This window comes from Apiospora phragmitis, assembly GCF_038363925.1.
Source record: "Apiospora phragmitis strain CBS 135458 chromosome Unknown utg000002l:1.0-5516284.0:1.0-5523493.0, whole genome shotgun sequence".
Lineage (NCBI taxonomy): Eukaryota > Fungi > Ascomycota > Sordariomycetes > Amphisphaeriales > Apiosporaceae > Apiospora > Apiospora phragmitis.
Window position 1 is genome coordinate 2,093,750 of NW_027117400.1, and position 25,627 is coordinate 2,119,376.

Consider the following 25,627-nt stretch of genomic DNA (forward strand, 5'->3'; position numbering starts at 1 on the left):
CAAGGTGGTTCCCGGTGCCATTCTTGTGGCTTTCTACTTCCGGGTTGAAAAGAATATTTGAGACTGGAACTAGGACATGCAGATACATTACAGCTCGAAGGGTAAAGAGCTTACCTAGACAAGGGTATCCGTCCGGTTGGGAGTACAAAAAGGGCCCCCTTGCATGTCGGCGGGCCATTCATCCATTCGCTCATTCATTCATGTAACTTGCTCACGGCGCTAGTAAGTCATCCGAACCGATGGCGATCACATTCATCTCGCCTTTGTACGACAAGCCTGCCATCCAAAGCTGTGGCTTGCTTACATGCCATGAAACTCGGTCCTCTCATTCGGTATCGGGAACTGACGTAACAACTTCACTACACTGAAGCGCACACATATAAAGATGTTAGTTTACCCCACCATGAGCTGCTCGTCATGAAGCGGCAGAACAAGCTTGTCATTCCCCATGAACCAGAAGTTGGCACCTCTGAAGTTTGGGAAGATGGCAGCAGGTATGCTGGGTCATTACGTCCGTTCTCAGTTCTTCACCAACCTCCCCGTTCCCAAAAAGGACTTCTCGGGCCACACCATCATCGTCACCGGGTCCAACCAGGGCATTGGTTTGGAAGCTGCCCGCCATCTGGTCCGCCTCAAGGCGGCCAAGGTCATCCTCGCCGTACGCACGGTTTCCAAGGGAGAAGAGGCAAAGAGGTCCATAGAAGCCTCCACGGGTAGACAGAATGTCATAGAAGTTGTAAGCAAGTTCTCAGCCCCAAGAAGTTATTGGAATGATTTAGCCGAGGGTGGGTGAGAAGCACGCACTCACTAACAGAGGGTTACCCCTACTTATGCAGTGGCCCTTGGACCTGTGCAGCTACGCCTCCGTCCAAGCCTTCGCCGAGCGCGCGAAGACCAGCCTGGAGCGGCTGGACGCGCTCGTGTCCAACGCCGGGATCAACATTTCCGCCTTCGAGCCGGCCGAAGACAACGAGTCCATCACCACGGCCAACCTCGTCAGCACGTTCCTCTTGGTGCTTCTACTGCTCCCCAAGCTGCGCGAGACGTCGCTCGATCACAATAAAGACGCCGTGTTGACCTTCGCCGGGTCCTTCCTGCACCTGGTGGCACGGTTCGACGAACGCAAGGCCCCCGACATCCTGGAGGCCTGCGCAGATCCCAAGACGACAGATATGTCCGACAGGTAAGGAGAGAGACGCCACGCGCAGATCCTGCCACCATCCTGTCTTAGAGGCTTACTTTGATGATCATGTACAATTAATGGATTGCTTGTTGCAGGTATAATACCTCGAAACTGATGGAACTCCTCGCAACCCGCGAGCTGTCAGAGCAGTTGAACCGGTCGACGAAACCCGGCAACATCATCGCCTCCATCGTCAACCCGGGGTCAGTGCGGACCAACATCAACCACAGCCAGCATCTCCTTGTCCGGGCGGTCATGTTCGTCCTGCTCCTGATCGTGGGCCGCCACGGTCGAAATGGGCGGCCGAACCATGGTCCATCCGTGCGTGGCCGGCAAGGAGTCGCACGGACAGTATCTCGAAAACTGCGAAGTTGGGGTGTAAGTCGACACAGAGCCGCTCCAACACTTGCTTTCTGGATAGAGAAAGTAAAGGCTGACCTCTTGATGTTTGACATAGTCCTTCGGATTTTGTTAGGAGCGCCGAGGGATTGGAGACGCAGAAGAAACTGTGGGAGCAGCTGCTCGATAAGCTAGAACATATTGATCCTGGAATATCCGCAAATATCTAGCAACCTGACTTAGCAGAGAAGTATGCATGTTGATCGTACAAGGCAAGCACCGACTGCAGCTTTGGGTACGCAAATAGGGAGAAGCGGTGGGGGTCCGGGGACGACCAACAACCAAGAGGGCAGGTTACATATCTAAATTGATGCCTTGTATTTAACAAACAGGTGGCCGATTGGTGTAGTGGGTGCGGGCGCTTCTCTCGGTGGGCGATTTGGCTTCGATGACCTATTAAAAGAGGCTCTGAGTTCAAATCTAACCCATACAAAACAAAAGACCTGGCGATAGCATGTTAACCACATATGCCACGCACGACACACCTTTTTTTTTTTCCCCCTATTTCTCCCCCCTATTCCTTGCCAGCATAGTAGCAACTGTGGTTTTTCTTTTCATCAAGAAATGGGGGGCAACATACAAGCTTCAGAGTTTATGGACGGCCATGAATGCATAACTACATAATTTGCATAAACTCCTCTTGCCCATCACGTATATAAAACGCAAATTTATGTGCCAATATGTCGCATCAAATGTGAGATGATTGACCATCAGTGCCCCCAAAGGTCGCCCAACCCCTGAGCCTCCCTAGTTGGAAACACTGATCTCGATCCCACCCCCAGAGCCACGTCCAGGACAATTAAGCTCACCAGTAGACCTGGAGAGTCCATGTCCCCTTCCGTCATAAGTACCTAGTTGACCCCGATGTCGATCTTCAAGACTATCACAAATTGAGGACTACCAGGGGGAGGTTTCTCCTAGGTACCTCAGAAGACAGGAAAGTTGCCGATGAATTGATGGTTGCTGTTATCATGAACGAGTCCGAACATCATTTTGGTCAACTTTGAACATATTTCGAGAAGGGAAGTTGGCGAGACGCCCCTGGCGGTGGGCGTTCTTCTTTTGGACGTCCCTCTGGTACGCGTTTACGCGAGGTCTCGTAGAACATAACTCTCGGCCACGGAACCCCCAACCGAGGACCGTTTATCGTCGTTCTTGAAAAGAAACCCGGGATGAGCAATCATAAGGCAGAAGACCGCAGAGATTACCATACTAGATTTCAGGGTTGGTTAGCCAGATTCCTAGGGGATATCAAGCCATGTATGTAGTTTTCGAGGGAATAAGGGGTCATGGGAAAAAGAACACTTACACCCCCTCCAAGCCGATGAAGAGGCCCTCCTCACGGATCAAAGCACCCATGTACCCGTTGCGCAGCTCGACCAGGCGGTAAGCGCACCGCGTCAGGATCAGGAGAACGGCCAGGGCCATGAAGCCGAAGAAGAGCTGGGCCCGGCGCCCGAACCTGTCCGTCGCGCCCTCGCGGAAGTACCGGATCAGGTAGTCGGCGAAGAGGCCGCAAAAAATCACCATGACGGCGACCTGCATGCTAAGCCCCGCCAGGGCCATGTCGACACCGACCTTGCTCATGGCTGATGACCCGATGGCGGCGGCCGAGACGGTCGACAGGGCGCCGCCGGCCGCCTGGAAGAGGAGGCAGACCACGTCGCAGGTGATGAAGATCCAGTAGAAGAGGTACGGTGGAAGGTGTGACGCAGAGCGCGAGAAGTATCGGATCCTGTATCATTATGAGTATAACCAAGCTCATGGTCAAGTAGGTTCCACATACGCGTCCGCGAGGGTAACATAGATGGCCGCCGAGTAATACACCGGACCGCTGGTTATGCAGACTGAAGGGCAGAATCGTGGTGAGCCAATAACACCTTAGAGAATAGGGAAGGAATATAGCTTACTGATCTGGATTATGAAGGCGGTAAAGTTGAAGGGGTTATGGTACAGGGCGATTCGAGCGGCGTAGCCTGTTACAGCATTGCAAGCGCCGACGACCATGCACCCCATGAAGAACCATGTCTTCCGTCGGACGCCCAGATAGATGTGGATAGCGGCCGATAACAGATAGAGACAGAGAAAGGTGATGTTGGCTGCCAGGCTAGGTCTGTACCCATAGACGGTCATCTCAACTGGGCATAAGTCCAGAGTGCAGTTGGCCTTGGGGCCGAATGGTGCCATCCATTTTAGCAGAGCCGGAGGCAACATAGTTGATGTGTTCACCCTTCTGAGAAAGACAGGTTGACAGGGAGTATCTTAAGATACCTGAGCTGAGCGGTGAAGTATCGAAAAGGGGCGCACTGAGAAGATGCGTAGCAACTGAAATCGCCGTCGCTTTTTTTTTCTTCAGGTTTGATGCCGCCAAGTCGACCCAGCAGCAACAAATACTTCCAACAGGCTGATCAACTATCCCACGAATGAAAAAAGGAAAAATTCAAGAGGGTGCGTTCTTTTTTGAGTTCAGTCTATTCAGTGCTAACCTGCTCGTTACGGCCCGAGGAACTCTCGAAGTTAGCATAGGAAAGAGCGCAAGTTATTTCGGATAATCCAACGTGTCAATTTCTTTTGTCTCATGGATATCTTCTTGTTTCCCATGATCTCAGGTTTGAGGGCATTTATATATTGTAAATTGGTATCAATGGTGATGTGGTGTCCAGAGCTCAAACTCCGCAACCGCTCCCCGAAATTGCCACGGGATAACACTCTAGAACATCTCGAACGACGCCTCTTCGTATCCGGCGTCAACTTCCCCAGACTCAATGCTAGGCTACCTAGGTAGCTGTCCGTGCATGAAGGGCTAAGGGCTCAGGGCTCCTGATGAGTGCGCCACGGCTTCTCCTTTCCTTCATGCCTTGCAGATCAACCAATCAAAGCTTCGAACGCAAGTCTGCCAAAAAGTATTAGAACCGTGGAGCCGAGAGGGCTGGAAATTTAGGAGAAGCCACTTACAACCATATCCCTGACGTGCTACGCCAACATCCTTCTTCTCCTCAGGATTCGGGAACACCACGACAGCCCGGCCCGTCAAGGTCCCCGCCCGAAGCTTCTCGTACGCCTCCGGGATCCGGTCGAACCCGAACCTCTGCACGTCGATCCGGAGCTTCCCCAACCGCGCCAGGTCGCAGACCTCGCGCAGGTCCTGCCGCGTGCTGCCGAGGCTGACAGCGAACTCGCAGCTCGTCGCCATCCGGCCCCAGCCGACCTCGAGCGCGCCCCCCGGATGCATCCCCACCAGCACGATGCGCCCCCGCGGCCGCGAGATCCGGGCCGCGAGCTGCAGCGTCGCCGTGCTGCCGACGAAGTCGATGATGACATCGACGCCCCGGCCCCGCGTCAGCTCCATGATCTCGTCCCCAGCTCTTTTACCGTCGTCACCGTTGTCTCCTTCAGGGGATAGGACCGCGGCGTCCGCTTCCACCTCTCGCGCCACCTTCAGCCGGTCCTTGCTGGTATCCACGGCGTAGATCTGCGCCGCCGAGAGCAGCTTGACGAACTGCACGCCGTACGTGCCCAGTCCGCCGATGCCGATCAGGGCCGCGCTCGTGCCCGGCTTGAGCCGCTGGACCACCGTCTGGACGGCGTGGTACGCCGTGACGGCCGCGTCGGTCAGGGGCGCGTAGTCGGCGGGGTCGACGTCGAACCCGACGGAGATGACCTCGGCCCGCGGCGCGACGAGGAACTCGGCCAGGCCGCCGTCGCCGCCGCAGCCGCGGCCGGTCGCGATGGCGCCGCGCTTGAAGGCCTGGCAGCGGTTCTCCATGCCGTCGGTGCAGGCGCGGCAGTTGCCGCAGTGGGGCATGTGGTGGACGACGACGGCCTCGCCGACGGCCAGGTCCGTCACGTTGGCGCCCAGCGCGGCGACGTAGCCGGCGTTCTCGTGGCCCAGGACGTAGTCGGCGTCGACCGCCGCCGCGTAGGGCTCGGACCCGGGCTGGCTGTCCATCATGTCCAGGTCGGACCGGCAGAGCCCGGCGGCCCGCATGCGGATGAGGACGTCGTTGGGGCCGGGCTTGGGTTTGGGTATCTCGGCATACTGGCCTGGCTGGCCCCACTGGACGAGCTTGAAGGCCTTCATCATTTTCCGGGGGCGTTGTTCTTCGACAGTAATGACTGAGTTTTGTTCTTTCAGATGGATAGGGACGGATATTCATCCTAATTTCACAGCCGACGGTACTTGCTCTCTCAAATATAACAACCCATGGTCCCTCCGGGATGCTTTATACCACGCATAGCAAGACAGATACTGAGCCGTGCACAAGGATGATTATCCTAAGGGCCTGATGGTGGGAACGTCTTACCTAGCGCTGGCGGCACATCGGGCATCATGGGCTCTGATGGTCACCAGTTCGTGTGACTTGGTAGGACTATGGGGATGAAAGTAGTACGAAAAAGACTTAAAGTAAGTGTTATCGCACCCAATTTGCCAACCCGTTAGCGTAGGTTTATCCTCTTGAGCGCCAAGTACACCGACTAGAGGGGGATACGGTTCTGTAATATCTGATTGGATGCATGAGAGTGCATGAGCCAGATCGTGGGGCGTGCTGGCTCTACTCCAAGAAGGTGTGTACGCTTGTTGATTGGTTTAGAAGAAAAAAGTATTTGGCGCTCAGGCGGATAAGGATTTCAGCTCCACGCGGGATTGGGACGATGTTCATAAATGGCTCGTTGCGGTGAATCACGGGAGTTGCTTTCCCGTGCACGGGATGTTTCTTTTCTTTTTTTGGACCCTCTTCTTTCTTCCTTCTTTTTCTCCCCGTGATCTTCCATTCGGCCGCCACCCACCGGGGACCTACCTAAGTAGTTTTCGTGCTAAGAACGCCGTGCTGATTACGCGGTGCCCATGTGACTCTGTGATACGGGCTGACAAAGATATGCCAACATAGAACCATATCCATCCTAGTGGTATGGATGATGCAAATTCCGTGTGGCGCTACTCGGCTCCGGAAGCGTTTACGACATTGGAGGGTAAGCAAGGTCATCCATCGCGACGCACAACGTGATGAAGAACTTAAAAAAGAACGGTTTCGTCTCATCCTGTCTCAAATTAAAAGGACGAACTGCTATCAGCTTTTCAAGGAACCGCATCCTCCATACTCGGCCCCTATATTATAAGAGCAGTCAGCCGAGTGTGAAAGTCTCGGTAAGACTAGAGGCAACATCCTGACGACGCTCAAACCCTGGTGGGACCCGACTAGGCTCAGGAACTTAGTCGACGGAAAGGCTTCTTCTTGTTGTTGACGAAAGCACAGTGGCCCTACAACTATCACAGTTTTCGAGATTGATCCCTTGTTCACCCAGCGCTGGGTTCTCGGATGTTCCCTTTCTGGAATTGTAGCGGATATAAGAGAGGGTAGATAGTCACTCGTCTGACATGTTGTACATATGCTTATCATCGTGTGTCGGTGTGCTTCTTCATTTTGTCCTAACTGAAAGAAATATGGTAGAGGAAAACCAATATAGACCGAAATAAACAGCCCATCGATCAGCAATTTCCTCCACTATGAGCCTCAAATTCATAAAGCTCTCAGAGCGATTATCACTTCATGCAGACGAGCCAACTCCAAAGTCGATTGATATCTCTGAGGGCTGGGCTGGGATTATCCCTCACGAAATATTACCTGCAAACTTGGAGACCAACCACCGTACCAGTCACAGAAAAAATCGTAATCGTGGATAACCTGCTGAGTTTCTGCGTATTGGGGTTATATACGACCGCAGGTTTACGGATTTCTCGAGCTACGTTCTGAAAACGTGTTCTGATGCATCGACCTCCTCCATATTTCTGGGTCCTTCTCTGTTGCCTGCTTAGCGGTGCTGAACGAGCTGCGGTGCCATGTCGAGTTCTCAAACCTGCGCACATAGTGGTGCAACCGCGCCGGCGTCGTGGCCGCCGCCCCTTACAGCCGATCCAAGCAGTCGGCCAGCCCGAAGGCGTAATAGTTCTGGTTGAAGGCACCCAAGTGACAGGTGGGGTTGGACGCGCAGAGCGCCAGCAACATCATGTCAGAAGGGGGGTTGTCGTTTTCTATCATGGCGATGCGTAGGAGGACTCCGTCGATATCCTTGACTTGAGAGCTGGCGGTAGCCGAATGCCAAAGGGAGCTCGCGCGTGCCACCTCTAGGCCTACGCGTGCGCCTGCGGCGCTCGTGTAGTCGACCAGCGAGGGGATGCCGACGGGTCCGGCCAACGAGAAGAGCTCGGCGTACGTCGGGGTAAAGAACGAGGGCAGCAGCACGGAGACTTGCGAGGTAACACGTAGCAGCAGGCTTTCGCGAGTAGGAAATAGTCTGTTGGCGGCGCGCACTTTGTATGTTGCCTTGTCGCCATTGCACCACGACTCGTGCGTGATAGCTAGTTGGCAGTGAAGCTTGGCGAAGAACTGGTGTAGAGCTTCTTCGCGACTGTTCGTGATATGCGCGAACGTGAGACCAAGCACAACGGGGGCCTTGGGACTAGTGTCTGCACCGGGCGTTCTGATGCTGTCGCACAAGGCGCGGATGCCCTTGCCGACCAGGAGGACCTCGATGCCAGACTTCTCGAGAGCAGTGATGGCGTCGCCCAGCTCGCCTAACTCGCGGAGGGGACTCATAAACTTGCGGGCGTCTGGCTGGTCCAAGGGGAGACGGGTAGCCTGGTGAAGGGCCGCCACGTTCCGAGCTGAGAGGGGGTCGAGGATCATGGTGCGCAGCTCGGGCATGCAGAAGACCTTGTTAACGAGAAAATCCAGGCCGCGACAACCGGGAAGATTGCGTTGGCCAGGATTGTGATGGTTACGTTGGTTAAGTTGGCCGAGACCTTGTTCGTCATGACTTTGTTCGTCGTGACCATGTTGGCTGAGGTCATGCCGGCCGAGGTCATGCTGGTCAAGGGCATGCTGGTCAAGGGCATGCTGGTCTAGCTGCCCAGATTGGCTAAGAGACTGTTCGTAATGGTCATATTGAACAAGAAGACTGCGGGATTGGATAGGACCCCAAGGTTGATTAGGAAGAGGTCGGTTAAGAAGATTGCGAGGTCTGTTCAGACCGCCTCCGTTGGGGCCGCAAGGTTGGCCATTGGGAAGAAGAGGACCGACTGAGGCGTCGAGTGAACCAGAAGATGCATCATCGGGGTGGTGTGGGAAGAGCGAACTGCCGTGCGAGCCGCCCATGTCGGCCGACGTGGGATCGATGTGGTATTTTTTTTTCAGTGGAGGTGGATTGAGAGGACATGCCGAAGACTCGTGAACGGCGAGTCGATGGCGTGTAAAGGGCGCACTGTGAACGTATGGAGTCAGGAAGGTGTTGGCGGTAAGTCGAAGTGTCCAGGAACATTCGAGGAAAGTCTGATTTTTGTGCATCTTTTTGGTAGGAGACGGGTGCAGACCAATGGTTGCAAATTTTGTGGCCTCTGATAATAGAATTTTTTTTCACATGGAACTGAAAGACACCTAAGTACTGTGATTGTGCCGTGTTTGTGCTTTGAACATGAATCACTCGGGCCATGCAATGGATATGAGCACGTCCACGGAGACAGCTGCAGCAGCTTCGTCCCTATCAATGCTTATGGAGGATATACATAGCCATAGAAGCATGGGCGGTTGCAAAGTCAACGTGAATGGTCATCAATGAATGCCCTAGGGGGAAGAAGTCCAGCCAGCACGGGGATAGATAGTAACAACAAGAGAAGCCAGTGTTGTTAACATGTACAATGGCTACTTTATCATTTGCATCTTCTTTTGAGCCTTCTTGGATTTCTTCATATTCCCATAGGATGCATTGGAAAGGTACCTTATGTATAAAATTGCCCCAACCCATCACTCCTGGACCCCTAGACTCCTGGAGCCGTTACTAACAGGGCTGCTTTCGGCGATGTTAGGAGAAGCATTGACACTGAAGGAGGTACTGCGTGCTGTGGCTAGAGAACATTTTTGTACGGCGGCAAACTCTTCGGTCCTGGGCACTCTAATATTAATTCCATGCCCACCCGAGACTGCACTTCCGGTGCTCCTGTTGCCAGCTTGCCTTGTAAGACTCCCACAAAGAGATCCGGCGGCTTAACTTCATTCCAGCCAACCTGAATCACTTTCGGAGTTTTATGCCCTGCAAGTTCAGGCAGAAAAGCAATGCCTCAAGAGCCAGGGGCAAGGTCGTAAACAAAACTACTACTGCTCATGGAATTTCGAACATATGATGGACTCGGACCAAAGTAAATGTAAATTAAATTCAATATTACTCCTCCGCTATTCGTCTATCCGGACGGGGGCTGAAGCTGGGTATCCCGAAAGTAAACGTTCTAAACTCTGGACAAGTGGTCGTGGGCGGGAAGCTGAGAACTCTATGCACAGCAACCCAGGTTGGCACACTTGTCCTTGCCGCAGGTGAGCTGACACGATTGCGGAACCGCGCGACGCCGGGCTTCGGCTCCCGAGTCCGCGGCGGCTGTCTGGCCAACAAGCTCGATCGATTCCCCTGTACGGATAGAACCGGGCGCCGGCAGCTCGGGCTGGAGGGTGACGGAGTGGATGCCGTAGGCGTGCAGACACTCACTAACCGTCTTGGCGAGGCCCATGAAGCTGTCCACCGAAGTATCTTCTGGCACCGAGACGTGCGCCGTGGCGATGGCCTTCTCCTGCGTCAGGGACCACAGATGTAGCTCGTGTAGGGATTCAATGCCCGGGACCTGAAGCAACGTAGAGTCAGCAAAAGAAAAGTGTGGGAAAGGGGCTTGAAGCAGCATAGCATACCTTCTCTATGTCATGTCTCACTTCCTCAACATTGATGTTGTTGGGCACGTATCCAAGCAACACCTTACCAGTGTTCTTCACTAGAGGTATGGCCGATATGAAGATCATCAGGGCGATAGCCATGCTGATGGCCGGATCGGCGTACATGCGTTTATCGCTCTTGACCTGCCAGATGATAACCGCGGCGACCATGACACCAATGTTGTTGATGGCGTCGCCCAGGACGTGAAGCAAGACGCCCATCATGCCAAAGTCAAAGCCAGGCTTGTGGTCCGTCCGCTTCGTGGTGTGCAAGTGTTCGCCGTGTACGTTGGCACCATCATGATCCGAGTGAGAGTGGGCATCACCGTGTCCGTGTTCATGTGCATGGTCATGGGGCTCGTCGCCGTGGTCATGATCATGGCCATGAGAGTCGTGATCGTGCCCATGACTGTGTCCATGGCCGTGACCGTGGTCGTGACCGGCGTGGTCGTGACCCACGAAAACTGCGCTGATGAGATTCAGGCCGAGTCCGACACCGCCAATGATGAGCACAAGCTTAGGATTCTCGACATCTAATAAAGTTGTTAGTTATGAGCCACGTACGTCAAGTGATACTTGACTTCAAGAGTTACTTGCCTTGTATGGAAATGAAACGCTCTATAGATTGGAGGAATATGCTGACACCAAGAGCCAGCAGGAAGACGCCGTTGAAGAAGGCACCGAGTAGGCTTGCTCTTTGCCAGCCAAACGAAAGACTTGGGGAGAACTCTTCTCGTTCGGATACCTGTGAGTGGGGTTAATTCAGATACCTGTCGCCTTATTTTTAAGTGTATATCGGGGGTTGCCTACCTTGAAGGCTGAGAAAGCAACGATGAAACCGATCACATCGCTCAACTGTGGTCATAAGGTCAGCACGGTGCTTCATAGAGCGCCCAACATGGAGAAGATGGCCATATTTGCCGGAAAGTAGCATGATAGAACAACATACGTAATGGAAAGCGTCGGCAACTAGAGCCAACGAGCCTGTATAGAAGCCCACTATTCTTCAAGTCAGCTATGTCAGACACAAACGGGCATGAATCCGTACTAACCTGCTATCTCGGCCACGAAAAAGGTAAAGGATATGCAGATGATGATGGCTAGGCGCCTCGACTTGGTCAGTGCAAACCCCATGGCGACGATGTGTGTGACACTTTAGTCGGTCGGTCTCAGAGCGAGATGTAAATAGCCTGGAGTGGAAAGCGGAGAAAGACTTCAGACGAATAAAGAATGCAGTGTTCCAAATTAAGAAATATTGGCAGATCTTGTCGCTAAAGTCTTGTTTGACAGATGTTTGTTGTTTCCAAATGGGAGGGAGCTTGCAGCTACTTATTCCCGGAGATGCGTTGCAGCGCGGAGGGTTTTCAGTAATAAAACTCGGTGGACAAACGCGGGCCGCGCAACGGTTGTGGCAACGCCTCGTCAACCAGCTCCTTTTCCAGTCAGTGGTGCAAGATTTAGTGACACCGTCGTTGTTACGGAAGTGAAACCTTGCGTCGCATGACCGAAAACGCGGGAGTTGTGGATTTTATTATGAAAATGTCCCCGTCAGGAGGGCGGAGGTTTTTCGAAACGCTCCGTCTTAGTGAGCGTGAGATGCGGAAGCCCGATCGCCACCCCACCGAGTACCGTGTCCCAAGCTCCGCGACTCCACACGAATCATTCCATGTCCTGTGTTTGTACTCTGTAGATATAAATCTTCTCAATATACCAGATCTTGAAAGTCCTTCAGACTCTCCCTGGTATTTGTCCTTGTCCCCTGAGTTCCCGTGTACGCCTGCTTTCTACATGTACATGCGAACAAGCCTTCCCCACGAAGGATCTGGCTATCCACAGTACGGTCTGGATCTATCATACACTCGAAGGACATGGTCTCTTTCGGCCCCAAACCAGAATGCTGTCTGTCTAGTGGAGCGGCATCAGCTTCCTGCACTTATTAATCTAGGCGCTAATTAGAAAGCCAAAACAGGTATCGATCGCCAAAATAGCCTCAGCATCGCGGATAAGGCGATGCCATTGCCTCGTCCTCAAGTACAGCCTGTAGCTCCTCGATCGAACCCCTTACCATCCGAACCGCCTGGAAGCATAAGAAAAAGCGCCTTGGATCATCAGTCGCCGCTTTGGGACATATAGCATGCGAGTGCTGGGCGGGCTTGGAGCATCCGGATGCATCTTTGCTTTGGCACGGACGGCCCTTGGCACATTGCTCGTGGCCCTCATTGTGTAGCTTCTGCTGCCTCTGGGCAAATTCGTCACATATTGCACTGAGGTTGGTGGCATCAACTCGAATGCCCGATCTGAGCAGCGCCAGATACTCGGTGCTCCCCACTCGGAGTTCGACCAACGAGTCTGGAGATGCAGATGAGCCGTGGCCTAGGGTGATGGTTTGCTGCTCGTTCTCCTTCCCGGCCAGCCTCGTCTTCTGTTGCACGAAGAACTGTGCATATGAGCTCGCGATGTTCGACAGCAGAGCGCCCAGAAGGTACACGTTCCCTGTGACCCCCCTGTGACCCTTGCCCGTATCGAAGCAGACGTCGCATGTCAACAGCTTTTTGGCCACCTGTGCTGCCTCCCGCAGCGATCGTAAAGGCCCCAGGCCCTCATGTGATTCGCCTAAGATAGAAAAGTGCTTGTGAGCAAGTATCGCACAATCACAAGGCCCTTTTCTCCCAGATGAGGATTGCAGATCCGTGTCTTGAAGGTCTCCAGTCTCGCCGGATGATGTGGGAAAGTTATCCCAGGCAATGTTGGGCGACATTTGCGATGCTGAGTTGGTCCAATCAAGCCACGGTACATTGTCGAGGAAGGCCATGTCAAACTCCGGCATGGATGATGCCGGTTGCACCAGGCCATTAGCTGGCGAGGGGCTGCCCCCATCGGGCCCGGGGCTGGATCCTGAGAAACGGGCTGCTCGGGAGGGCTGCTCACGAGCGGGCTATTACCATCGGTCGTTAGCGAGGCAGCATCATTGGCTTGCCTCTGCCGACGAGGTCGCCCAATGCGCCCAACATCAGAGTAATGGCATGGGATGACGAGGCGGCCGCAGCGTTGACAGACCGGTGTGCCACCAGCACACTTGATCTTGCGTTTTCCTGTAGAGTTTCGGGTAAGTAAGTAACTAGCGTGCCACAGCCTGGGGGCCTGGAGGGACGGCGAAACTAACTGCAAGCATCACAGGCAGCGCGGCGCTTCAAAGGCTGATTGAAGCCGTTCTGTGCGACGGATGCATTATTCGCCATCATAGTCTCGGATGAACCCGTGTAGTTTCCCTTGGCTTGGCGATCCTGGGGAGCGGAGGGTTTTTGAAAGGTTGGGCGGAGACAATTGAGTGAGGAAAGTCTCCGCGCCCACGGTACTTACTTGAAGGAGCCCCAGGTTGGTGGTTTCAATGCCGCCACGATCCACATTTTAATTGGTCCAGCGCCCCCTTTGATCTGGGATTTAGTGGACTCGGTTCGTTTCAACTCGGTCGAGAACGCCGAACTCCTGTTCATGGTGACGTTGTGCCGGTAGTATCATGGCAGACAGACAGCAAGATACTTGGTCAAGATCAAGGTCGACACTCAATACTCAAACTCGTAGCCTGACTCGCATTTGCACAGTGGCACTGTTTGTGGTGGGGCGGCCGCAATCCGTTGGGTCAAGGGATTAGGTGAGATGAAGCAATAAACAGCTTCAACCTTCAGTGGAAATGGAGACTCGACAAATGTGCCAAGGATGTCAACTGATCTCAGCACTTTGTAGATGCCCTCGACTCCGTTAGGAAGGACGGACCGGGGTAGGAATGCCGTTCATTCTGTTATTTGTGTGCAAGTTGCCTTTGTAGAAGGAGTCTTGTCGTAAGTTTACTTGGAAGCTCCGAACTCCGCCATTGCAATACGGCAGTATGTCATCCCTAGTGCCGCGCAAGACTCTGGAGTCATGCCATGTCATTCTTGGCAATTTTCGAACTTCACAAACATACTTCTTCTAACTTCAACATGAGTATCACCGGTTAAGGGATTCTGCACGGCCCCATGGCCACCGATTAGGCAATCCAACGCGCTATTACGTGGTTATGCACAAATGAAGTTAGTAGTTGGGTTGCACAGAACTGTAGTCGTAGGCGCATGTCACCTCGTTAGCGGCAGACAACCTGCAGGAGGGAGGCTCTTTAACTTTGGCCGATCCCCTGGGCGGGCCGAGTCCGTTCGTCCTGCAACGAATTGATAACCAACACGCCTTGAGAGAGGTGGTCACCACCATTGCCGCATATCAATCACGCTCGTAGGATTTCTGTCCAGTGGTGTCGGTGAAGGTGTTGAGCCGTGCATGATGATCTGCCTGCGGGGTCGTGCCTGGATGGGGGCAGGGGGGCCGAATTGAGCCAGAGTGCTAGACTCTTGGTGCAACCTCGACCCCAATGCGTGCACTGATTGGGCGGCAGGCGAACACCCCTGGCCAATGGCCGAGCCCCCAACTTCTGTAGCCGCCGAGCCAGCCTGTTGGTTTCTGGGTCACTTACACCTCATTGGGAGGCCAAACCAATACGCCAAGGTTCTCGTCACTGTTCTGACTTTTCTGCAGATGGCTTCAGGGGGGCGGGCGGTCTTGGGTGATGATGGACGGCATGGGCACACCCATGATATGATCAGGTGCTCGACATAATTAAGGGGCCCCCAAGGGCTGAAGACTTGTAAGTTATTTTCCCCGCTTCATTAATACATTGAATATAAGCACATTCCGGGCTTAGTCGATGTGATGGGGGTAAATGTGTTGGGCGAGATGCAGTTGGACGCCGCTCATCAACTGGTGTAGATCATGCTGGATCATCACAGCTAATACTAAATAGCTGGGGTCGGACCCGAAACCCTCTCAGGTCTATATAACTTCAATACCCACCTCACAGATCTGTCTTTCCTCTTCCTAAACTATAGCCCCCACGAAAACTACTATTCGTATTCTCACAAGATCTATTGCTACACCAAAAGAACTTTCACGATGCAGCTAATATCTACATTCGGCTTACTGCTGTTGCAGCTCTCTTCACTCGCTGCCGCCAGCCCACTCCGAACGACGCGGGAATCAACTCCTGTATGCGACCTAACTTTCACATACCCCACGCTGGGCTCCTGTCCCACCGGCTGCTGTGGCTGGGGCTTCCGCAACCTCACGGAGTCCTCGGGATGGCTCTGCCAAGGCACGGGAACGTACGCGGCCCAGCCGGCCTCCAACCCCACCGGCTTCGTCGACAAGTGCAAGGCGCTGCAAGACACGGTGAACTCCGAGTACTTCACCTGGTGGCTCACCTCCGATACGCCCAAGACCTGGTACGAGGCCATTTCCAACGACGGCTGCAGCCTCCAGTTCAACTTTGACGAGGCCATCGACTCGGACGGCGACGGGCCGCACATCGGCAACGGTGACCTGGCGCAGTGGCTGACCGAGGGGATATCCACGACGAAGGGCGGCACCATGGATTCCACGGGCTACTCGACGTGTTATAGCTACTCGTTGCAATGGAGGATGGTTCCCAAATAGGCTGAGCATTGAGCGAAGCCCGTCATACAGTCGGTGCAGATACCCCTTTGCTGGTTGTTCAGCTTTCTATGTTGGCGGATGGGCGATGAAAGCATTCGAAGCGTTATATTTGATAATTCACAAGCAATCAATTGTTATTCAAATTAGTATTCAAGACATGTCGTCTAATTAAGCATCGAGTTCTTGAACTACATCTCCTCGACTGCGCCTAATTTACCCATTGGACGACTAGCATCCAGCTCACACGTAGTGATAATATGTGGGACTAGTCTATTTATAAGGGCAGACTTTAATGGCGTATCTGAATTACGCATGGGATATTGTAAGTATATTTGTCCACTTGATTAGAATACATCTGGGCAGATCTAATAGCTAACCCCCTTTATTATTTTTGGGCGAATCGGTATGCAAACTTAAATCTTGGAAAGGCCGAGGAAGTCATCAACAAATCATCTGAGAAAATAGATAGGGTTACGGTGCAGCTTCCCTGCATCTGCCTACAGCCGTGCAAATAACCTTCCGGAGATCGGACGCCAAGTAAAGACCCAGACGATGACCGCCCATTCCCCTGTTCAATCTAAATAATCGCTGTTATCTGGGTACTAGATGATTCGAACATCATCAAGATGAATATTCCGAGGCTAGCACTTCCTTCTACTACTTCTGTCGGCGTTGGAATAGTCTTTACAGCCCCTAGTGCGGATATGTAAATATCCTACCAAATTCGTGATGCTTCGCGTCATACAGGCCATGAACCCACAAAGTTAAGATACATCTACTTGCCATATTTAAAACTATTCTGTCTTTATCTACCGATTAATTGGGTTTAGTTAAGAAGGCAAAGCTATATATACTTTCGGTTCTTGTTCATCGCTGGAAAATACGACAGTGGGAAGCTCTCATAAATCTGTTTACGTAAACAATAGTCTACAAACCTATCTACCAAAAGAGACTCATCCAGAAGCATTTCCGATCTTGATTTATCGTGAGTAAGGACTTTGCAGTAATATGTACCCGAAAGTCATATTCATCACTGGCGCTAGAAACCAGATCGAATATGAGACTGCCAAGGCATTCTACCAGGACCCCAAGCCCTGCCATGTTTCTCCCTCTTAGGCGCGGACCACCCAAGCGAAGGCGCCGAGCTCATCAAGAGCGTGTTAGAAGGCGCGAGAAATGCTGACGTAGGCAAGAAATTAGGGAAATGGTCTTATCGCGACTTGATAGACGAGGGGGCGAGAGAGCCTCAAGAGAAGATCAGTTATTATATTACGCGTGCAAAAGGTGCCTCGTGCCAGACGAATGACAGCATCATTTTGCACTTTTATTTTCAGTAAGTATGCCTCGTCTGACTTCGATATATACTAGGCGGATATTTTCCTCCCGAGGCAGACCAGGCTCTTACGGCCCCTGCTTTAGCCTGCCTTGGGGGCCATGCAGGTGGCAAACAGAATAGGCTATTTTGGGATTCCGGATGGCAAGGCCTAATGCATTCTAGAATGTCTTATTACTACTGTCCGTCTCACAAGTGCACTTTTAACGGAACGGTTCTCCACATAGCTGAATTCCAGCCTTTCCCAACATCGTGCCATGGAGCCTATCTGGGGTATTATATGCAGTTGTCTTTAAACTCAGCAGCATACATGACTACCCTCACTGCTCGATTGAGTCGCCCTTTGCTCCCCATATATTCAGAAGTTAAGGGCGGAGGAATGCATAGGCTTACTAAATGGTTTGCTTTTCTGCCCGAGTTAGCCCCTGAGATTGGCATTGAGCTGAACAGGCCTGACGTAGCTCTGCGTACGCACAAACTTCCATTATCCGTAAACTACAAGGGTTTCAGGCTAGGCTGATTAGTACAAGACTAATGTATAGCAAATACTAAGTTGGCCACAGAGTATATAATGTCGTCCTTTTGGCCTTTGATTAAGGGAATACAGAAGGTTCAGCATCGACAGCCTCAACGCTTACTAAATTTCTACAAATCCACGCTTTTGGAATTACCACAATGTCTTTCTCCAACTTCGCCGCCTACGGGCTCCTGGCTGCCAGCGCCCTAGCCTCGCCCACCCTCGAGCCGCGCGCCGCCAGGGTATCCCTGCCAGGCCTGCCGGCCGGCTGCATGACGTCCTACAAGGGCATCGCGTTTGGCTGGCTGCCAGACGACGAGCACGCGGACCAGGTGAACATGGCCTCGCTGGCGTCCGCGTCCGGCAAGAAGGGCTGCTTCTTCGGCGACTACTCGCACGTCAAGAACAGCGCGTACGACGGCGGCGACATCAGCGACAAGGGCGGGCAGGCCGACGGCGCCGTCATCGTGCCCTCCATCATGCCCGACGGCGTCGGCTGGACCCAGGTCGACGCCGCGCTCGCGGGCCGCATTGCCGACGTCGCCAAGGGCTTCGTCGGCCAGGGCCTCACCGTCTACCTGCGCTTCGCCCACGAGATGAACTGCTACGCCAAGCCGGGCTGCGCCACGCCGGCCTACCCCGGCGGCATGGATTACGGCGCGTACAAGACGGCGTGGATCAACGTCGCGAAGGCGTGCCACAAGATCAAGGGTTGCTAGTCGGTGCTGCTCTTCCTTTTTCTCTCTCCTCTGACTTTGCAACTTGTTACTGACATAGGCTGATCTTTCTTTCCTCTAGCATGATGTGGTCGCCCAACGGCAACGACCTAGACCAGCTGAGCAACTGGTGGCCCGGCGCCGAGTACGTCGACATCGTGGCGCTGGACTCGTACCCGCAAGACCAGGCCAAGATCGAGCAGGGCTTCGCGGGCTCCTTCGGCAAGGTCCACGACGACTTCGCCAAGAAGTACAACAGGCCCTTCATGATCGGCGAGACGGGCTTCACCGGCAGCGAGCAGCTCAAGACCGATTGGGTCAGGAGGCTCACCAACGTCGACGACCTCAGCAAGTACCCCAACTACAAGGGCGCCATGTGGTTCGAGTTAGTTTACCCTATCTACTACCCCTTTTTCTTGTTACTACTTACTACACTTACTCGTCAAGCAGAGGAAGTAACAAGAATACGATAAATGAACTAACGATTGGTTATTCGGCTTAGGTATAACAAAAATGAGGGCGGCAAGCAGAACAATTTCTATGTCGTCTACGGCCATACTAAGAAAGAGATCGACGCGGTTGATGCAAACTTCAAGTAAGATTGAGGCTAGCCTATATCGTCACCGCAGCCAGCTGGACGGTTAATTGTACAAGGAAACTTTCCGCGTACGAGAAACGATGCTTAGCTGGCTTCTAATCGCTCCTTTAGGGGGTATTCTCTCCAATACTCGTTGTGTAGGATAGAATGGGGAACATACCATGATCATGGACGTCATTCGTTAGAAACAATACATTTAAGGCATGTTATTTAGTTGCGTATATACAGAACTATAAATAGAATACCAAGCTTTGCCCTTGCATCGCGTATGTTAAAATTGATAGGCTCACATGAAGAACACATAGGGCATATTACTGTCATGCCTTGAGTAAATGCAAGAGCCTACACTCATATTAGCAACTCTCAAGCTGAAGTCGTAATAAAACAGCGACAAACTAGCAGACGAAAAGGGGGGAGAATAGAGGCGCAAGAGTTTCACGAAGTTTTATCAAAGGTCACACGTGGTAAACAAGCAATTTCGATTTTCAAACACCCATTATCTTCAACTATGAAGCCGATATAAAACTATATACAGGCTCGGCTTCGTGCTTGTCATCAGATCCCAAGACGTAACGCTGAAAGATTCCACAAACGCGGCATTGTAACATCAAGTGTGTCCCAAAGCAACCCCCCGAGAAATGAGGAATAGCCGGCGGAGGGAAACAGTCAAGCCCTCCGCCAGCCTCCAGAAAGTTATTCAAGTTTTGCATCGCGACATGGTTGTCGCTTACAGAAGCTTGCCGAGGAGACCGCCGGTGACGGGCTGGAGGAGGCCACCAGCGAGGTGCTCGACGTCACCAACAAGGCTGGTGACCTCGGGCACGACGCCGTCGGTAACCTCGCCGACAAGACCGGTAGCCAGTTGGACGACGGGGGTGACGAGGGTGTTGACGAGGCTCAGGACGAGCTTGAGCTCAGGCTTCAGGGTGACGAGGACATCATCGGTGACACCGCCAACAACACCAGTAACGGTATCCTTGACCTTCTCAACAATGGACTTAACATCCTTCAGGAGCACGGGGACGTTGTCGAGCTCCTCGCCAACCAGGGGAACAATGGTGTTGGTGACGGTGCCGAGGACGAGGCCGAGAACTCCGTGGAGCTCAGTCTCGACGTTGCTCAGGGTCCGCTGGACGGTCTTGACGGTCTTCTTCTGGACAACATCACCGACGACGAGGTGCTCGAGATCGCCGACCAGCTTGGCTAGAGAGAGGAATCGGGTTAGATCGAGGGACCATCAAGTTTTAGGCTCGTGCCGGGAGTCTATACTTACTGACTGTGCTCAGCTCATCGGTGACTGTGAGCTTGACGTCAGCGACGGTGCTGAAGATGTTGGAGACGGCGTTGGTGGCCTGGCGCTGCTCGACGACGGGAGCGGCGAAGACGGAGCTCACGGAGAGCGCGGCAAGGGCGGCGGTGAAGAACTGCATCTTGACTGGTGGATCGAAAATCGACAAAAACGATTAAGTTTTGGATTATGTATTAAAGAATGACTAAGGTAGGTGGTGCTAAGAGAGCGACTGAGTGAGTGACGGGAGGCTGTTGGCTTGGTGGGTAGAGAAGGGAAGAAGATCAGGATCAGAGTTCGCGAAGCCCAAGATATATACCCGTACGGCCACGATGCAAACCCCTTAGCCTGAGAATGCCGGGCCCCCTCGCCTGACTCCATTCAGACTAGGTCGGTAGGCATGTACAGTATCGATACATGTCGTCACTACTATGAGGGCTTCCATCATCCATGTTGATAGACATTCATTCCATCTCAGCCCACTTGACCTTTGTGATACCCACGCGCTCCCAGGTAACGTATGTAGGGGATGCACGACGGATCCTTGACAGCCTCAGAGTCAGTCACAGGCTGAACACAATACAACATGGGTGCCGAGCCTGTGGGAGGAGTGGGCCGCCGGGGGTCGGCCGGGGGTTCCTGGCAGGTCGCGGTAAACGTGGTTGCTGAATCTGGGAGTTAAATGACCTTGCCTGCTTGCGGGGGTAAAGGGCCCCCGCCGGCGAGCAGTTGGGAAGACGATCACAATCTCAATTATCTGACAGGCACACATACCCAAAAGATTACCAGGTCAAGTCACCATGTTTCGTCCGCCATTCAGGCCATTGCCATCCAGCCAACGTCGCATTCCACGCAGCGGGCAAGAGCTTCTTCGCGTTTGGTCTGTGCTGATCGACCGGGACGCTACGCTGTCTGGTTCGGTGACATTCTGCCCACTGTCAACCAGAGTTTATCATCAGTGGATGGTATTCATTTGGCATTTGGCCATTTGGCAGGCGGTATGACGTCAAATTAGGGAATAGCGAGGCGGCAGGTCCGTGTTGGGCCTCTGGTCAAACATGCGATACTTATCAGTAGGAGGGCGCCCAACACCAGCTAGGCCGCTTCCTGGCCAGGACGGCCGATCCCCAGGGTTTCCAAATTGGATGCTGCAGGACCCGATTGTCCATCGTCGAATAGCGACGAGGATGTGTCTACGTCAAGTCAACAGAAGCACAGAATGAGGCAAGCGTGTAGTTTCCTGTCGTGGGGGAGCCGGGACTTTGCGCTGCTAAAGGCGTCAAAAAGAGAAAAGTGCGACTTTAGCAGCAATTTGTTAACGGCGATTGGCAGGCCCCCCCCTCGTGGCCCCTCTGCCCCTGGTCGGGCACTCAAGGGGGGCATTGGGGCACCTTTTGGGCCACCCAAGGGTCCTAACGAATTGCCGGTGGGGAAGCACAAGGTTTTCTGTCCACTGATTCTGTCCCTGACAGGAGACTATCTTTCTGTGACCTGGTAAAAGTTGGCTATCGAACAAAGTCGTCATTTCAGGTGAGGGCAAATTGATGATTGTGAAAGATACTGCGCCGTTTCCGAACATCCTCCAATATGCGTGCACCTCTTGGCAGAAGCACTAAAAGTTGTGAGCTTGTTGGTCCAGTATGGCAGGCATGGTCGAGTGCCTTGGCAAACACCACTTGGCGATCGATCAGCCTCTTGAAATTGCACAAAACGCACGCGATGGCTATCGCATCAATGTCCCCGAATCATTCCGCCAACTTGGGGAACACAATTGCCGGGATAGAAGGTCCAGATAGACTTGACAGCCGATCAGCTGGTTACTGCAAATGCTTACTACCAGGCGCTAAAGCCACGCTGGGCTGAAGCCATTGGAAACCGCTTCCAAGTAGTGCTGGTAGTGCGCGATGGCTGCATATCAACAGCGGAGCAGGCGGAGATGTTTGCTGAAGCTGGCGCCTATCCCTCTGCTCTACCAGAACACGGCCACTGACACGCCTTGCGCCTATTCCCAGACGGGAATGACCTCAATCTTGAGCAAGCATGGCCTGCAAGGGCGGAAACCTCTGCCCCTGTTGATCCCTTGTCGAGCTGTCAGCATGCGGCAGGGGCTTATTAGATGGGCTTGGCGTTCTCCAATCCTTGATGCTGATATCCAAGTACATACATACAGTACTCCGTATGAGTGACTGTGAGATATCTACGTGCATACCTGTCTCGCAGGTCGGCGGAATATTCCTCGACCGCAGATTGGCCTTGATTGGCGCAAGCAAAACAACACCACGCAACCGGCTTACCGGCTCACTAAAGCGGATGGGCTCTCTGACTTTGTCTGTTGCCTCCTTGGTCGGTGACCATCCACTCACCACTGGCCGGAACTGGAATCTGTATCTTATCCACCACTCAGATCATTATCCCACTAAACCTCCTGTCTCCTAATCTTGAAGAGGAATCACAGGGTTAGATGAGGATCTTCTAGAAGCTTCAATGCTAGCCGAACCTAACTTCAGCACTGCAGCGCTCGCTTAGGCATGGCACGGAAGCCTTCAAGATCCCTGGCGCTCAGATGCTTTAAGAAGCCATCATCTGATCTGACCGCCTGCTATATGATTTTTCTTCTTCTCTCATTAACCAGTAGCTTATGTCGCTTCTACCCAATCCATAAACTGAGGGCTATATGAATGGCTCATCAATAGTAGAGATGACGCGACCCGACTACTTCTATCTAGCTCATCGACGACTCCTTATGCGTCATTTCGAGATATGGAGCATCACTTGAGATTATGCAAGAGGCAAACAGACACAGACACAAATCATCGCCGATGCTTTGAAGAGGTTGGGTGTTCCAGACTACTGTTCAGGGATCGCGGCACGGATATGGGCTTGCAAATCATGCTAGGAGAGAGAACTCCAGCATCTGTAACAACAACGACGAAACCGAGCTATGAGAACACGTCTTCTTGATTACACTCCAGAAGGATAGCTGAGCCGCAGGGATTTTGCCTCGTCGGCGGTCTTTTGTCTCTTGACTGATACACATGATAAGCATACAGAACCGGCTGGTGTCACCCTCTCTTACTGCGTCGACTCCTCTCGAAAGGGCGTCGCCAACCGACATCGAGACGTATTGCAACAAACACGATACAGGAACACATTTGTGAGCCAACTTGACAACGACCCAACGAACGAGTAACTGGCCCATGGGATTGAGAAAAGCGGAGCTATTGGCTTGAGAATATCAGCCCTGTCAGGCCCAAGCATCCGACAGTCTTCTCTTCTCTTGTAGCAACGGCAAGTGGTTAGCCGTGCTCTATACTCCGTTGTAGGATCTCGATAGTGAAGTATCGATGAGTCATGAAAGGAATGAATGCCACTTGTCAAGTCGAGGTGCAGGACAAAATCGATCAGCCATATCTCCGGGGATATGACAACCTGACGAGCGTTACACATAGGTGCGCACAGAAGGTATTTGACTGTTTCGCATGTCTCCCCGTCTATCACCAACTGCCGATCTCAAAGTACGAGGAGATCCATCATGACTTCCGGGGCCAGGATGTTCATGCCAAAGCCATGCTCGAGGCCGATGCACCACAACAGGTCAGATTTTGCGTTCATCGTCTCCTTGCGGGCGATTTGCTCGTGATCTGTGCACTCCCTCACCCAGGTCAGACGGCTCTCCAATACGATATCCGATCTACCAGCTGTACAACACCTCGGATGGTTTGTTGTCGATCACATTCGTCGCCCATTAAATACCCCGGGCCATCCAAGAAAGCGTCCTCGTATCCGGGGAGTCGACTACCAGCATCTCCACTCTGATTTTAGCTTAGCTTCCTTCTGGGGGCTGTCAAGCTCCCGGAGCTCCAGACTGCTTGCTGGGGGGCGGCTCCAGAGTCTGGATATGTCGTCTGAGGTGGATTTCTTTTCGACGGAGGCCAGATCTGGTGATGGCATCAAGAAACTTTGGAGTGCTTCTCAGGGCTGACAGGTCGGTGCGGCTTCTCCCTTCAATTCACGTGCGCCCCCGATGGTTAGGTGACGTTGACATCAACGTCGCGCCGCCAAGTGGAGAAATCTGGAGAATCGTGATTAATGAGTCGCCTACTCCGCTTGTGGCCTCGACTCTTGTAACTTCCCTTTCGGGTTGGGGAGTATACAGACTACGTAGGTAGCTTCATTGCATGTTCAAATTTATATACAGCTTCTCCGCTTTCAACACAACGATCTGCTTTTTACTTCTCTACTTTGAACAACTCTATCCACAAACCCCTACACAGGCTGTTACAAGAAAACCTGCCGTCACCATGTCATCCGAAAAGATCCTCAGCCGGGTGAACAAGGAACCAGGCTTCGGTCTCCAAGCCGTTCTCGCCGCCCAGAAGGAAACTGGCGCTCCGGCCCCGCTCGCCGACCCTCCTGAGAACGTACGTACATCTCTTCATCTCCTTACAACCCCCCCCCCCCCCTCCCGCCCTTCCCTCCGCCCCGTGTGCCTCGTAGCTAAGACAAGATTCATCCCACAGGCAGACGAGGTGAAAGCCCAGTGCGACACCTTCGTCCTAGACGCCTTCACCGCCGACGACGCCTGGGAGCTAGGCCACCTGCTGTACGCGCGCCTCCTCCCGCTGGTCACGGCCAAGGCGCGGCCAACGCTGATCTCGATCGCGAGCGCGACGGGCCACGTGCTGTTCCAGGCCGCCGTGGGCGCCGGCACGCAGCTCGACAACACGATCTGGATCCAGCGCAAGCGGGCCACGGTGCTGCGGTTCGGCTGCTCGACCTGGCTCATGCACTGCAAGTTCGCCGGCGACGAGGAGGCCTTCCGCGCCAAGTTCACGCTGAGCCCGGACCTCGCGGCCGGCTACGCCATCCACGGCGGCGGCGTGCCGATCCGCGTCCGCGGCGTCGAGGGCGTGGCCGCCGTCGTCGTGCTGTCGGGGCTGAAGCAGCACGAGGACCATGGCGTCATTGTGAATGTGTTGAACGCGAATTGGAAATAAAAAGGAGATTTGCATTTACGTATATCCCCACGTATATAAGTCCCATTAGATGAGCTCAACACGCACAAGTAAAGAACCAACTACACCTGATCAGACATATCAAAACCACTTATTGATGTTGTATTGTATTCTCAACGAGATTCTCAAGAGCTCTCTTGGGAGATAATAAGTGTTACGGGCTTTAGATTTATAGGATCAGCCGCAAAGCCGAGTTTCTGGAACAATAATGTGTCATCTAATTTACACTATGTACACTGCAGTTTCATAGACTCGCAAAGAAATAGTAACTGAGCATATGAGCAAGGAAGTTGTATTCCAACTAAATT

At 53.1% G+C, this 25,627-nt stretch overlaps 10 protein-coding genes across 10 annotated transcripts; 4 read left to right on the forward strand and 6 right to left on the reverse strand.

Moving 5' to 3' along the window:
* Nucleotides 1–448: 448 nt before the first annotated feature.
* Nucleotides 449–1,752, forward strand: PG994_001485 (uncharacterized protein; the record flags this gene model as incomplete). The annotated part of the gene is given in 4 exon segments (XM_066852894.1): nt 449–736; nt 837–1,183; nt 1,279–1,629; nt 1,641–1,752. 4 exon segments carry the CDS (start codon nt 449–451, stop codon nt 1,750–1,752), a joined length of 1,098 nt encoding a protein of 365 aa, XP_066721035.1.
* A 915-nt stretch (nt 1,753–2,667) lies between these two features.
* On the reverse strand, nt 2,668–3,796 carry PG994_001486 (uncharacterized protein; the record flags this gene model as incomplete). Its single annotated transcript, XM_066852895.1, has 4 exons — nt 2,668–2,794; nt 2,892–3,317; nt 3,369–3,429; nt 3,493–3,796. 4 exons carry the CDS (start codon nt 3,794–3,796, stop codon nt 2,668–2,670), a joined length of 918 nt encoding a protein of 305 aa, XP_066721036.1.
* A 659-nt stretch (nt 3,797–4,455) lies between these two features.
* Nucleotides 4,456–5,666, reverse strand: PG994_001487 (uncharacterized protein; the record flags this gene model as incomplete). Its single annotated transcript, XM_066852896.1, has 2 exons — nt 4,456–4,475; nt 4,538–5,666. 2 exons carry the CDS (start codon nt 5,664–5,666, stop codon nt 4,456–4,458), a joined length of 1,149 nt encoding a protein of 382 aa, XP_066721037.1.
* A 1,819-nt stretch (nt 5,667–7,485) lies between these two features.
* PG994_001488 (uncharacterized protein) lies at nt 7,486–8,736 on the reverse strand (the record flags this gene model as incomplete). Its single annotated transcript, XM_066852897.1, has 1 exon — nt 7,486–8,736. The coding sequence occupies one exon, from the start codon at nt 8,734–8,736 to the stop codon at nt 7,486–7,488; it is 1,251 nt and encodes a 416-aa protein (XP_066721038.1).
* A 1,166-nt stretch (nt 8,737–9,902) lies between these two features.
* PG994_001489 (uncharacterized protein) lies at nt 9,903–11,466 on the reverse strand (the record flags this gene model as incomplete). The annotated part of the gene is made up of 6 exons (XM_066852898.1): nt 9,903–10,247; nt 10,312–10,865; nt 10,948–11,077; nt 11,143–11,187; nt 11,282–11,331; nt 11,385–11,466. The coding sequence occupies 6 exons, from the start codon at nt 11,464–11,466 to the stop codon at nt 9,903–9,905; spliced, it is 1,206 nt and encodes a 401-aa protein (XP_066721039.1).
* Nucleotides 11,467–12,322: 856 nt separating this feature from the next.
* Nucleotides 12,323–13,159, reverse strand: PG994_001490 (uncharacterized protein; the record flags this gene model as incomplete). The annotated part of the gene is made up of 1 exon (XM_066852899.1): nt 12,323–13,159. The coding sequence occupies one exon, from the start codon at nt 13,157–13,159 to the stop codon at nt 12,323–12,325; it is 837 nt and encodes a 278-aa protein (XP_066721040.1).
* A 2,153-nt stretch (nt 13,160–15,312) lies between these two features.
* Nucleotides 15,313–15,852, forward strand: PG994_001491 (uncharacterized protein; the record flags this gene model as incomplete). Its single annotated transcript, XM_066852900.1, has 1 exon — nt 15,313–15,852. The coding sequence occupies one exon, from the start codon at nt 15,313–15,315 to the stop codon at nt 15,850–15,852; it is 540 nt and encodes a 179-aa protein (XP_066721041.1).
* Nucleotides 15,853–17,860: 2,008 nt separating this feature from the next.
* On the forward strand, nt 17,861–19,017 carry PG994_001492 (uncharacterized protein; the record flags this gene model as incomplete). The annotated part of the gene is made up of 3 exons (XM_066852901.1): nt 17,861–18,420; nt 18,501–18,803; nt 18,921–19,017. The coding sequence occupies 3 exons, from the start codon at nt 17,861–17,863 to the stop codon at nt 19,015–19,017; spliced, it is 960 nt and encodes a 319-aa protein (XP_066721042.1).
* A 726-nt stretch (nt 19,018–19,743) lies between these two features.
* On the reverse strand, nt 19,744–20,446 carry PG994_001493 (uncharacterized protein; the record flags this gene model as incomplete). The annotated part of the gene is made up of 2 exons (XM_066852902.1): nt 19,744–20,219; nt 20,290–20,446. 2 exons carry the CDS (start codon nt 20,444–20,446, stop codon nt 19,744–19,746), a joined length of 633 nt encoding a protein of 210 aa, XP_066721043.1.
* Nucleotides 20,447–24,605: 4,159 nt separating this feature from the next.
* PG994_001494 (uncharacterized protein) lies at nt 24,606–25,301 on the forward strand (the record flags this gene model as incomplete). Its single annotated transcript, XM_066852903.1, has 2 exons — nt 24,606–24,725; nt 24,825–25,301. The coding sequence occupies 2 exons, from the start codon at nt 24,606–24,608 to the stop codon at nt 25,299–25,301; spliced, it is 597 nt and encodes a 198-aa protein (XP_066721044.1).
* Between the last annotated feature and the right edge of the window lie 326 nt (nt 25,302–25,627).